Source organism: Leptosomus discolor, chromosome 16 (assembly GCF_034619465.1).
Source record: "Leptosomus discolor isolate bLepDis1 chromosome 16, bLepDis1.hap2, whole genome shotgun sequence".
Taxonomy (NCBI): domain Eukaryota; kingdom Metazoa; phylum Chordata; class Aves; order Leptosomiformes; family Leptosomidae; genus Leptosomus; species Leptosomus discolor.
Window position 1 is genome coordinate 4,607,738 of NC_141406.1, and position 13,531 is coordinate 4,621,268.

General features: G+C 52.0%; 1 protein-coding gene across 1 annotated transcript; it reads left to right on the forward strand.

Moving 5' to 3' along the window:
* Positions 1–653: 653 nt before the first annotated feature.
* On the forward strand, positions 654–7,576 carry MLEC (malectin). Its single transcript, XM_086474339.1, has 5 exons — positions 654–843; positions 4,194–4,372; positions 5,741–5,917; positions 6,084–6,141; positions 7,319–7,576. Exons 1-5 carry the CDS (start codon positions 654–656, stop codon positions 7,546–7,548), a joined length of 834 nt encoding a protein of 277 aa, XP_086330465.1. The 3' UTR covers positions 7,549–7,576.
* The last annotated feature ends 5,955 nt before the right edge of the window (positions 7,577–13,531 follow it).

A 13,531-nucleotide genomic window follows, 5' to 3' on the forward strand; every position in this document is an offset into this window, starting at 1 on the left:
CACCGCCGCCCTCCCGCTGCCCGGGCCGGTCCCGGGGCCGCTCCGCTCCGTCCTGCCGCAGCGCCGCCGGTCGCCTCGGCAACCCGCCGGCCTCCCCGCTTCCCGCCGCCGTCCCACAGTGCTTTGCGCTCCGGCCGCGCTGGAGCTCCCTGGTTGGAGCGACAGAGGGGGCGGGGCTCTTCCCTCAGGCGTCCGGCGCTGAGGGGAGCTGGCGGGGCTGCTTCCCCGCTCCGGAGGCGCCGCTGGGAAACCTTGTTCTTTCCCGCCGCTCCTTCCTAGGGGAGCCGGGTCTACCCTCGCTCCCCTCCCCGAGCGGGCGGTACCGGCCCTGGGCACTCCCGACTCGGCGGGGACCGAGGCTCCGCGCCGGCCCGCTCGCCTCCCGCCGGACACGCCTCCCGCCGCAGCGCGCCGCCGTCCGCTCGCCTCTCAACCGAGCCTGCTCGCCCGCTCCCGCCGCCCATTGGTCCGGCCTGTTATGAATATGCAGATGAAGGCCCGCGGCCGCCTAATGGCAGGCGGGCAGAAAATTAATATTCGCGTTACGGCGTGCGCATTGGCTGGCGCGCGTGCTCCGCCCCGGCAGCGGGGTAGGCTGCCCCCTGGCGGCGGCAGGAAGGGGCGGGCGGCAGGCGCGGCGCCGGGAGCCCGAGATGGTGGGCGCCGGGGCGCGCGGGGCGCCGCTGCTGCCGCCCTTGCTGCTGCTGCTGCCGCTGCTGCGGGGCGCGGCGGGCGGCCTCGCCGACAGCGTCGTCTGGGCCGTCAACGCGGGCGGCGATGCCCATGTGGACGTGAACGGCATCCACTTCCGCAAGGACCCGCTCGAGGGCCGCGTGGGCCGAGGTGAGGGCGGGGGGGACGCCGGTGCCGCGCGGGCGGCCCGCCGCGGGGGTGCCGGTGGGGCTGCTCTCGGAGCCCCGCTCCGCCGGGGGCGGCGAGGCCCGCCGGGGCAGGCGGGGGTCCGGAACTCACGTCCCCCCGGTGCCGTCCCGCCTCCCCCGGCCCCGCCGCGGAGGGTCGGTGGGTCTCCCCGCAGGGCTGCGGTGGCCCGGGCAGGCCCGCAGGCGGGTCTCCTCTCTGTCCCTCGGCCGCCTGGGCCCGGCGTCGCGGAGGGGGCGGCCGGGGGACAGCGAGGGCCCGCGGGGAGCACCGGCCCAGCCCCCGCACGGCACTTGTCACCCGCCAGGACCGCGGCCACCCCCGTCCTCCCGCCGGGCACTGCATCCTCCCCATCGCCGCGGCGGAGCGGGCCCTGGGTCCCGGTGGCGGCGGGATGAGCCCTGCGGGCCTCGGGCTGCGGGGTTGTGTAATGCCGGAGGGGAAGTCGCTCCTCGCGGGCTGGAGTGGAATTTCGGCTGGAAAGGCGACGGGAGCGGTCAGGCTGCCAAGCTGGCCGCATGCAGCCGCCTGGCTTCTTTTTTTTTTTCCCATTTTCCGCTGAAAGACACCAGTTTCCACAACAAGATCTGCCAGTTTGAAGCCCAGCCTGCAGTGCTGTCAGGAAAGTGCGAACATGCTTTGCCTGCTCTGTGCGGCTGAATCGCTCATGGTGCGGGGTGATGCCTGCCACCAGCAGCCTGGTCCCAACAGGGAGGAGCACAGGCTGCTGGCTGGAGCCCCGGTGCTGGGGCTGGGCAGGAGGAAGGTGCAGCTGGCTGGACTGCTCCAGTCCTGGCAGGGTGTTCAAGAACAGGGCAGGGACAGAAGCAGAAGTAGAGCAGATGGGATGTGATCAGCTGCAGTAACTATTGAATTGGTAGAGACAGAATGGAGACCTAATACCACACTTGGCTTACCTTTTCCTACCGCTCCTGAAACTGCCCTGGTTGTGTGAATTTTGTATGTTTCTGAAAATTGGTGCACCACTTGATTCACGCATGTATTGAAAGGATAGCAGTGCTGAGCTGCTCCTGCTGTCAGTTACAGGTGAGTTGCGGAGTGTGGAGATGAGCTGTCTGACTTTGAAGTCTATCCTTCGCTGTTTCCCTGTAGGATGATGAGGATTGTCCTGTGCTATACAGCTAGGACTGGCATTGCTTACCCTGCACAAGTGCTGTCCCAAGCGGAGAGCTGTTTTGGCACAGTGGATACAGGGGGAGGTCACATTTAAATACCAATATGGTTTGTTGGGAGTTTCTCGCCCCTGTGAATGCTGATGCCCCAGTCACACAAGGTGCCCTGGTTGCTGTAGGTCAGCTTATCTTCACAGACCTCTCACATGTGTGACTTGAAGGAGAATGTCCTTGTGGTCTTGAACAATTTATTTTTGAGTTGAGGAGAAAAAAAGGTCTTTTTCAAGCACAGTGTGACATGGCCTTCCCTTGGGGAAAGCCTGGGGTGTCTCCTCTGAACAGCAGGCTGTTACAGTAATCCTGCTTCAGTCAGCAGTGCCAGGCACAGCAGAGGAGACTTTACCCCTTTGAGCTCTCAGCTGCTTTTCCCTCAATGGCTTTTTATTGCACCATTGTTCGGTTTGCTCTGGGCTCCTCTCTGTGTTGATAGGCATGTAATGGCTACAGCAGAAATATGTGGCTGGCTGACTGGGAGGAAAGACGTAGGGATAGCGGATAGCGTTTCTGGGCTGTACTGCCTCTGGGCAAATTAAAACCTTTTTTTTTTTTTTTCAAGCCTCAGTTCAGATGCTGTGCCCTAAAGGACAAAATGTGCTGATGGCAATTACAGAATAGCCAGGTGCCAAACATAGTTGAGTTGCAGCCTAATGTGTACTGCTCGTCTCTCAGTGAGCTACCTTGCAGCACACTGTAAAAGCAAGCTCGCTTCCACAGCTATGTCAACAGACCTCTGATACGCAGGTGATAGGTCTTCCTCTCCAGTTACCTTCTTGGCTATTAAAAGACTTTCTTCCTACGCAGTTTCCTCTAATAGGAGCTGACTTCTGTGGAGTCCTTGGTTCACTATCACTGTAATCTGTAGCTGGACAGAAATATCTGTGTGGGAGGACAGGTTAAACTTTTCACCCTCTGTATTTCTGGTGATTAGAGTCTTCAGCCTTTGTGCCTGGGTAAAGAGAAGCAGAGGATTGCCTGAGTAGTTCTGTGTGAAACTGGAGACTAAGAACTGGCATTGATTTCCTCTCGCTCGTTTGCATTGGCTCCATCTTTGTCAACGTGGGCCGAGTTAGTAGTTCTTGCTTTGTCTTGGCCAGTGCAGTGTCTGTTCCCATGGAAATGGGGGTGGAAGTGGCAAGTGTCAGCAGAGAACTTCTGGATCAACTTCTCCTGCTTGAAGTGCCAGTGGGCGGATGGTGTCCACAGTCTTCCCTCCTGCCCCTACTTCACTGGGGATTTGTTTTGAGTTGGAGCTCTTGAGGTATGCATCAGTTTGCGTTTGTACGGTAACCCTGACACCATAAAGCATCAAGTTGGGTTAAGGTCTTTTGAGGGCTGCTCTAGAGGTGGTGAAACAATGAATGAGAAGAGGCAAATTTTATGATTTCTGTTATTTTCCTAAGTTACTCTCCCATTTGGGAATGATGTTTGGGCCCTTCTCAGCGCGCTGTTCAGATGCTTCCAGACAGTGCCCATTTCAGCTGGCTGGCTGTGAGAACAGCAGCTGATGGAGCTGCTGGTGCTTTTGAAACCCTTGTGTATCTGTCTTGCTTCCTTCTTCCTGTCTTCAAGCTGGCAGGTGTTGCGTGGCTGTGGTGAGAAGAAAGGTTTTTGTAAGATGTCTAATGCTTTTCGCCCTTCTGCCATTCCCCAGGTTTTCACTTGAGGAGGGTGAGTCTCTAAAACCTGATGCCATCGACTGCCAACTTCGAATCTGTTGAATGAATAAGTTGAGTCAGTCCTATGCTGACTTTTGGTTTTGTACTCAGAGTTCATGTTTTTCCTCTTTGCATCAGGAGTCAATGGCCAAGTCCTTTGGCTCTGTGCCCTGTTTGTGAAACAAACTCTTCTTCCTGAAGTGGTGCGAGTGAGTTTACTGTGTCTCAGACTGCAGCAGGTCCAGGCCTGTTTTTCTATAGGACTTGAGTTCTAGGGCTTTGGCTACCTCTGCTTCTGCTCCGGTAGTGCCGCCTCCTGGTCAGAGCAAGGAGAGGAGACAGCTCTGAGGAAGGCATAAGTGCTAATGCCATTAAGGAGTTAAGCACTTCAAGAGTATATAAAGTGTCTCTTCCGTGTGCCTCAGAAATTAACCCTTCCTCTCACTGGTTTGTGCTTGAAACCCAGCTTCTGACTACGGTATGAAGCTGCCAATCTTGCGGTCCAATGCGGAAGATCAGATTCTGTACCAGACCGAGCGTTACAATGAGGAAACCTTTGGCTATGAAGTTCCCATCAAAGAGGAGGGTGACTATGTGCTGGTGTTAAAGTTTGCAGAGGTCTATTTTGCACAGTCTCAACAGAAGGTAAGCAACAGCTCCTTCCTTGTCTTTTTGATGGGAGTTCCTGGCTAAGACTGTGCGTGTCTAGGTTGCCTCTGCTGCTTTGCATGCTGGAAAAAGGAGTGAAGTAAGGCACTGTTGGTTAACTTAGTTCCTAGAGCCTGCATTTGCTCTGAAACTTCGAGCTCTCTTCCATATTCCAGATATAGAGTTGGCCTGGAAAGCTGCATTACAAAGTATTCAAACATGTGCAGCTAAACATAACTAACACTAGAGTTTTATGGTCTGTTTAGGCTGTGCTGGCTTTGAGAAGAAGTGGTTTTGCCTTTTTCCTGAACACTGACAACATGCTTGTGCTGGAGGAATTATTGCACAGATTGAATCGGAGAGGTGATCTGGGTTAGATAACTTACTCAAAACAATTTTTATGAATGTAGTAAGACTTGACACTGGTTCAAGCTGATCCCGAAAGCACAGAGTTAAATTCAACCCTCTTTATTGCTCTTTAGAGAAGAATAATCCTTGTCCACTGTTGAAATCCCTCGTGTACAGACATGGAAGCAGAAGCACAAAGAACTCAAAGCCCTGTGATAAATTGGGAGAGAAATGGTGTGTGTTTTAGGTGGGCTTTCCCTTGACTTCATCAGCTTCTTTAGAGCCCTGCTCCTTAAGCACTGTGCTGCCTTCCTGCCAGAGAAATATTTCAGGGAACAGAACTGGTGGGGCTGGCTTACAGAATGAATGCAAAAAGCAGCCTCAGATTAAACTGAAAGGCTGAGGCATCTTTGGTTCCTCTTCCTTCATGTGGTTCTGCTGGGATTTCCCAGGTGCTGAGTGAAGTTTGAGTCATTACAGCCCTGAGGAGGACTTTCACTCTGAATTCACAGATGTGGTTAGCAGTTGAACATTTTACCTGCTTCAAACCCTGTGTCCTTCACCAGCTTGTTTCCTCTGCTCTGCTCTGCTGTAGGCTGTTAGTTAAAAAAGGCTTAGCTCCCTAGGGCGTGGTGTGCCACAGCCACCCTGGGGTGGTAGGAGCAGGTCCTCGGCCAGTGGGTGGAAAGAAAGTTGTGAAAGAAAGGTATGAGTTAAACCGGAATAAAATTGTGCTGTCCTCAGTTATGAACAGCAGACGTAGGGGTTATTTTAAAAGGAGGCGGCAGATTTCATGATATTTGAAAGCAATGTTAATTCTTCAGTGTCTTTACCTGGCTGTTTTCGGGCTCTGAATCCTTCCTAAGGGAGTGGAACATGTGTGGTGGGACAGTGCATGCTGCAATGCTTTCTGGTCCTGGGTGCATAACAAGCAGAGACCTTTTCTGTTCTGTTCCCCTTTCAACCATCATGTGCCTGAATCCGTTCTGACACTCTGTCATTTCTTCCACCCTGAAGGTATTTGATGTTCGCTTGAATGGCCACGTGGTGGTGAAGGACTTGGACATTTTTGACAGAGTTGGACACAGCACAGCTCACGATGAGATCATTCCCATGAGTATCAAAAAGGGGAAACTGAGTGTCCAGGGAGAGGTTTCCACATTCACAGGGAAGCTCCACATTGAGTTTGTAAAGGTAGTAAGCTTATATGGGCAGAGCCCTGATCTTCCTTTTCCCCTTCTTCCCGAGGCATGTGATGCAGCTGTGTGCTGGAGGAGGAGAGGTCATGGTGGGGGTGGGGGAGGGAGAATATTTCTTGCCTCAAAGCTGCAGCACTGGCTTCCTTCTTTGCTTTCTCTAGGGCTACTATGACAATCCGAAAATCTGTGCCCTATACATCCTTCAAGGAACAGTGGAAGGTAAGTACAGTTTTTGAGCCAGAAGGCTCTTCCCCCTTGGAGAGCAGCCTACTGCTTCTCAGACCATGAGATCATAGCTCTTGCTGACCCACCTCTGCCAAAACTGTTTCTCTTTCAGCAAGTTCCCACAGAGTGCAGTTGCAGAGTGAAATAGGTGTAGTGTCTTCCTACTCCTCCAAGTGCACAAAGCTGTGCCATTTTTTGGAATAAGAAAAAGCAGTTTGGTTTGGGACTTCCTGCATATGGGGTAGAGGAGAAGGGAACATGTGTGGTCAGTCTTAGCTTGTAGCTACAGATAAATTCCCTCTGGCCTTGGATGTCAGCAGCAGCCCTGCAGACAAGTAATTTACAGAGATCTTTTTGCTAATAGTTACATGTTTCTTACCTGGAGCTTTGTTTTACCTTCTCAGCTTGAGGATGAGGCAATGTTTTTTTTCACAGATATCAGTTCCTCTGGATAGCTGTGGGGAGTGCTAGTAAAGTCCTTGCTCTTTCATCACCCTCTTTGTAAGTCTGTGCTGGAGTTGGAGCCCCACTAGCTCCTTGAACAGGGACCCTTCTCTGACCAAAGCATCAGTTTCCTTTACTATTGGTCAAGGATTGCCAAGTGCTGCTGAAGATTTGGTGCATAAGCTTGTGGCCAGGTGGCGCCTTGCTGTGTGGGGAACCTGTAATTCGGGCTCCAGGCTCAGAGGACTGGATTTGAGTGGGGCCATGCTCCTCTGACAGGTCTGGGGTTGGGGCGTGCGGTGAAGTGAGGTAGGACCATTTGTGGAAAGGGTTGTTCCCATTCACACCTGTATCCTGCTGGTCCTGCAGGCAGCAGGTGCTTGTTCTTGACTAGATCTCACTGAGCAGCTGCAGTATCTGACTGTGTATGCTGTAAGTGTGCTTTTGTGCTGTAACTTCTCCTGTGTGACACGTAGGTGGGGTGGAGGGATGTAGTTTTCTTTGCATATTTAGTTGCTCTTGCATCGTGGAGGAAAGAAATAGTGGTGTGAGCCTCTGTGAGGGCGGATGCTCCTATTTCCTGGGGTGCTCTGGCCGTGGTGTTAATGTGGTGTCAGGTGCCCCGTTGCCCATGTTCGTGCTGGATTGGGGAGAGGGGAAGGGAGTGACTCAGGTGATTTTCTGGGTTACATCCTGGCTCCTTGCAACCTTTTGTCTTGTCCAACAGATGTTCCAAAGCTGCAGCCGCACCCAGGTCTGGAGAAAAAAGAGGAAGATGATGATGAAGATGAATATGATGATGGCTCCAGTGTTAAAAAACAGGCAAATAAGAACCGGGTTCAGTCAGGCCCACGCACACCAAACCCCTATGCCTCGGACAACAGCAGCCTCATGTTTCCTATATTGGTGGCCTTTGGTGTCTTCATTCCTACCCTCTTCTGCCTCTGCCGATTGTGAGAGCAAGCCCCACAGAGCATCAGCCAAGGGGCTGGGAGGGAAGGAGTTGGACCAAACACAGTTGCTTTCAATTTCTCCATATTGTTCATAATTTAAGGAAAAAAAAAAAAAAAAGATGATTCATTTGGAATGAATAGCAGGTCCAGGTAAGAGGGAGTTTACCTTCCCCCTGCCAGCAAGCAGCGAGGCCCTCGCCTTCCCCTTCGCACCATGTGCAGCCTCTGATCCTCCCTGGGGCATCCAAGAGTAAACTGAGTCCTGGCTGTCTGTATTGAGCTGTTGAAAGCTGATGCTACCAGTCCTGGGCCACGTCCCACACTGAGAGAAAGCTGTGTGCTGCAAGATCTCTGCCTTTGCTGGGAGGAATATGGTTCCTTAAGCAGGGAAGCAGCTCTTGAAACCAGGCCTGGGTACATGTTTTGGCCGGCAGTGTGGAAGTGTGTGGCACTGTTGCGTGACTAACGACTATGGAGGACGGATCCTGGCTCAGCATCTCCCTGAATGTGTGCAACACGATGTATGGTACTCGCCTGCATAAAGATACCAAGGCTCCAGCTAGCTGCTCAGCCCCTGTGGAGACGTCCCCCTCCTAAGACTGCAAGCTGCGCCGTGAGCAAAGGGATTTATCTGGCCTGATTTGCTGCACCAGTTGGGAGAAACTTTCCTAGCTTGTCAATTGTAATGTTAGATCCATCGCAGAGGGATTCTGCTGTAGCCTGCCAGAGGCTGACGTTGTTAGCGTCTCATCAGTTGCACTTGTTTTCTGTATTGATTATGGCTTTTATTTCCTTTAATATCCTTTTCTTTTCAAAGGTTTCATTTTAAGCCCAGGTCCTTGTTTTGCCCTTTCTAGCAAGTGACCTCTCCTTTGGAAGAAGCTGAGAATCAGAAGACCTAGAGAGGCTGTTCTGAACTTGTTCCATGACCTTCCTGAAGGTTAGCTCCCTGCCCCGTGACTGTGAACAACCTGTGCCATAGGACAGAGTGGAGCAACCTCGCAGATGCTCCCTGTGAGCTCTCGTTCCCTGTCGTAGGGACCAGGCCCACCTGCAGCGGTGAGAAGTGCAGTGGGGTTGGTCAGTGTCTTCGGTTAGCTCGGCCTTTTGCGTATCAAGGCACTGCAGTGAAGGGGCAGATGTCCAGCATTTCAGTACTGTAGAGCAAGGTGGTTTGTTGCCCTCCAGAGATCTGGAAGTGAGCAGAACACTGGAGACAAGGTCACCCGCTTTCCCCAGGGATATTTCTGCAAGAGGCTTCTGTTTCCACATGCAGAGCCTGTGTCTGCCTGGCAGAGGCTGAGCGGAGCGAAAGCCCTCGCTGTGCCTGCTGATCCAGAGCTGCCGGCCCCGAGGACCTGCCTTCCCACAGTCTTGGCCTCTGACACGTTGAGCACTTCTGTCTGGCGGGAGGGAGATGTTCTGTATGCCAGAGCAGGATGTTGGGTCCATATGGGTCAGCTTTGATGCTGGTGAGCTCTGGGCTCACAGAACACTTTACCTCGTGCTATCTCTGTTGTTCTCAGAAGTGCTCACTCTACCCGGAGCAGTGGCACTGAGCCACGTCGTCCTGCTGCTGTTCCTCCCTGGGCCTGAGTTTTCCTAGTGGTTGTTCTTGGGTTTGATCCCCTGCAGCCTTTCTTTGAGCTGAGAAGGGTCTGCAGGATTCCCTAGTTTCTGGAAAGGAAACTGGAGGAGCAGCCTTTCTGTTCTGCTGGGCCCAAGCAGCTGAAGCCTTCGCCTCCTTCTAACCCGCAAGCTGTGATAGGAGCTCGCTAGTTCCAGAAGGGGAGCTGGGGGAGGTGTTGAAGCACTGCTCTCTGCAGCAGTGGCACTGAACCTTGCCTTTCTGGTCGCATACGTCACTGCTAAAGGCCTGACTCTAATTCAGTGTCTATGAGCTGAAAAGCAAGCGCTAGGACCTTAATTACCTTCTCTCCAATTGCACAAGAGGGTCTCTGCCACAGCTGAGGGAGAAGACAGGCTTTAGAGAGAGCAAATCTTAAGAACAAACCTTAGGATGAAAAGGTGGTAAGCTTGAAGTTGTCAGCTTTGTCTTCTAGCTGCTGTTAAAATCCTAGTACTTAAAAACTCCTCTAAAATAAGCTCTGTTTTGCTAGGTGAGGTGCCTGCAGAGATTCTCCAGCATTTTTGGAATTGCTCTAACTGGAGCACAGAGACATGTAGATTTTTGTCAGTTTTGAGAAGCATGAACTGCGCTGATTTGTTAAGCAAAGAACCTCGGCTTGAAAGCGAGCTTCTCTGTAAGGAGCTGTTCTCCTCCAGGCCTTTTAGGTTGCATTTTATTTGAGCATCCTTGAAGCAAGGAATCATTCAGCTTCTTGGGCCTCACCCCGTAATCTCTGCACCTTGCCTAGCATGAGAAAAGGGGCGTGTGTTTAGGTGTTCAAAAGTTGGAGACAAGTCTTCTAGGACAGTTTACCCCTGCCTCTCCTGGCAGCCAGGGCACCTATTTGGTGCCATCAGCTGCCCTAAGACAAAGCTGTGCAGAGTGTGATCTGTTGAGTTCCAGTTGCTCAGTTCCATTGAATTTGCTTATTTGAATAAGAATAGGGAGGAGGAATAGTTCATCCTTCACGGCTTCAATTTAGTTGTTTTGGCTCTGGTTTTATGCATCTTTGTCACTACAAAGCTGGTGTCTGGGTAGTTGGGGGGGTCCTGACTCTGTTACGGTGCTATGAGCAGTTTTCCTTGTTGGTCCATCCCTTCCTGACAGGTTTGCCTTGGAAGGAGCCTTCAGACAAAGTGTGTGGAAACATAGGAGGATGGTAGGGATAACCAGTCAGCACCTTGCTGGGAATGGCGTACTCAGGCTGGCTCGGCTCCCCTTGCTATCTCTGTCTGGCACCTGCAAGCCAGCCAGATGGGTATAATGAGGTACCTGGTCCTGACCAGGGAAAGAGAAAGTTTGGGTTGGCTGTAGCTTTCCAGTACAGGTGTTTCGGGGAATATCCAAGACTTTGTTTAACTGAGACTGGTTAGACACAAGCCCGTTTGTGCTTTGTTGCCTCCCGCCAGCAGCAGGAGGAGCACGTGTCCCTGTGCAGCAGCGTGGGGAGCTGGGTCAGAACAGACCCTGGCTTGATTTGTGGAGCAGTTGTGTAGAGAGGGGCAGATAAGGCAATTTTAATGAAGTTCCACTTAATGAAGGGAAGACGACACCATCAATCATGTTTTGGGCCTGGATCCAGCCTCAGCGTAGTGGTTCCAAAGCCCGTTTTAACTTCCCCCTCATCAGCCCCTCCTTTCTTACCTTTAAGCCAGGCCATTTTCCCCTTCTGTGTGTGTGTGACTAAAACAACAGCTCTGACCCTTGAGTATCCCAGGTGGCAGCGAGCAGAAAGCCAAATGAATTCCTTTCTCTTTTTGGTGCCTTTGTCTCAGGCTTTGAATAAAAGTCTATTTGAAGAAGCTTCTTTTTTTTTTTTTTTTTAAGGAGCTTCTGAGTTGTTTTTTCTTTTTCCCCAAGGGACGGGCATTCCCTGCCCTTGTGATCAGCTGGGGACTGTCTCACTGTCCCTGGATGCCAGCTCCGGAGGTCACAGCTGAAGCAGAGAACTGTGAACGAGTATCTTTGGTTCCAGCCCTTGAGGTCAATGGAAAAAAAGCCTAGCAGGGGATAGAAGAACTGGAAGAGCTCCTTCAGGTCTGGTCTCCCCCAGAAATCTCCCTAAGGCAGGATGGAGAACTTGCAGACACTCTGGTGCCTGTGTGTCTGTGCAGTTCAGAGCTGAGTGAGTCACGGCTAGGTCCTGGTAGTCGTATGGTGTTTACAGCCTCTGGGTGCAGAGTGTGGCTTGGGGGGGTCTTGCCCACCAAACTCGCTCAGTGAGGGCTTGCCCTGCACTGTGTAGGACTGAACAGGGAGCAGACACCCATCCTTTGTCCCTTGGCCTTCCTTTGGGTTGAAATGGGATTGCAACAGCCAGGGAAATGTCTTGATATGGGAAGTCTGGGCTGGTGGAGAACAGCAGGAGGAGGGAGAGGACCAGCAGAGCAGCTTCAGCCCTTGATGTGAGACAGATTCTGAGCAGCTGCAAAGTACCAAGTGTTTCAGGCTCTGTTTGATGCTCAAACGTGGGAGAGATCCGTCTGCTTCTTGCACTTATGTGGTGGGGAGGGAAATATCCTTGCTGAGAATCCAAGGGAAATGGGAGCTGGGCCAGCACTGAGCTAATTTACCTACTGGCGCTCCTGCATCTCTGCAACAAATGCCAAAGTCTAATACAATTCAAGGATGCTTTTTTTACCGTCAGCCTGGTTCCACCAGTCTGTCTTCACTGGCTAGTCCCAAATAGGCTCAGACAAGTATCCTCAGTGGCACAAACAACATCCGGCTGGAGCTGTGAAGGCTCAGAAACGTGGTTACACAAATAGGCCTCCTGTGCTGCGCCCCTGCTTCGTGCGCTGCCCAGCGGGGCTGGGGCACGTGCATTTCACCTTGGATCCGTACGGATTTGTCCCGGGAGTATAGTAGCAACCGCATGGAAATGGTGCTGGGCTGGACGGGAGAGGTGAAAGCAGGTCCATGTCTTCCGGGACTCTGGCTTGCTCAGAGTTTATTGCTGTATATTAAATACTATTTTTGGAGATTGGGGGGAAGATGTGGGAGGGGGAGGGATGTGGTGGTGCTGTTCCCAGTCTGATCAGCGGGATGCTACTGCAGGTTATTGATCGGTTTTGATTTTTTTTTTTTTTTCCAAAAAAGTGCTTTATTTAAAAAAAGAAAAAAAAATCAAGGAAACAGAATTGCTTTCCTCCCTCCTAGCAACAGTGCTGGCTGATTACAAAATGTGAATAATCTTTTGCAAACATCAGAGGTCTCTGCTAAAGAGTTTGTGTGGTGGAGATTCCAAGGCAAGGGGCAAAGTACAGCTTAAGCCAGTTTAACTGGGGAGAGCGTGAATCTAGGAAACGCAGGATCTCTGCCCTGGAGTTGTTCCCAGTCACGCGTAGCGGGGATGTGCTTGCCCATGCTACCACAGCTGCTCTGTCACACTGCAACAGTTCCTGAGCTAGGGTGCTGGAGAGAAGTGTGTCTGGAAACTTGCTGGCAAGTGGGGGTTTGAATTTTTTGTGTTTTTTACGGGGGCTCCTTGTGTTCAGGGCTTTCCCACTCAAGAAGCAGCCAGGTTGGCAAAGCAGCCCTGGAGACCGTGAGAGCAGAGGCAGGACTCGTGCTTCATGCCAGGAGGCAGCAGCCAGGACTGCAAGATGCTGGGCAGGTGACAGTGATGTTTGGGTCCCATTGCTGTAGCAGCTTTTAGCGTTGGCAGGTGGTCCCACTAGTGGCTCCGTGGTGCCTGCCTGTGTAGGCTGGGACATGCGGACGTGACCCCGTGCCGTTGGCATGAAGGACATGTCACAAACTACTTGAAGCTGCAGATCTAAGTTGTCTGTAAAGGCTAAAGCAGTGTGGGGAAAGATCTCCATCTGTGCTTGTTGCCAGTACAAAGAGTTTTGAAGGAGGATTTCTTATTTTACTGTCTATTGTTTTGTGTTATAACAACTTGCAGTGACATTTTTTTTTGTTTGTTTTGCAGCAAGCTTGGGCCCCGGGTAAAAAGCACAGATGTCTATTTCTGATTGCATTGGCTTTGCAGGGACTAGTTTGGGGGAAAAGATGGGTGTGGGGGTGGGTTATTTTATTTTTGGTACATGGTAGCGGTTTTTATTTTTTAATTTCCCCAGGATGTTTGGTTGAGGGAATGTTCTGAAATCTACTGTCTGGCAGTTTTAACCAGCAGTGTGTTAAAGGAAAATAAACAAAATTATATTGTCACTTGGATGAGGTGGTGCCTCTTTTCTAGTGGTGGGGGTGGAGGAGCCCCCTCTGCTTTACGGCTTGTGGTGCGGGAGGCCAAGGCTGACTGCACTGCAGAGGGGACTGCAGGCTGCTGCCGAGATGCAGTTTAACATCCCGAGATGCAGTTTAACATCCCACTGCTGCTGCAGCCCAGAGCCTC

Bases quoted from the DNA above. Each gene is read 5' to 3' on its own strand.
- MLEC (XM_086474339.1), top strand. From the start codon at position 654: ATGGTGGGCGCCGGGGCGCGCGGGGCGCCGCTGCTGCCGCCCTTGCTG. The intron at 4,373-5,740 runs GTAAGCAACAGC...TCCACCCTGAAG, and splicing joins TTGCACAGTCTCAACAGAAG to GTATTTGATGTTCGCTTGAA. The intron at 5,918-6,083 runs GTAGTAAGCTTA...TGCTTTCTCTAG, and splicing joins TCCACATTGAGTTTGTAAAG to GGCTACTATGACAATCCGAA.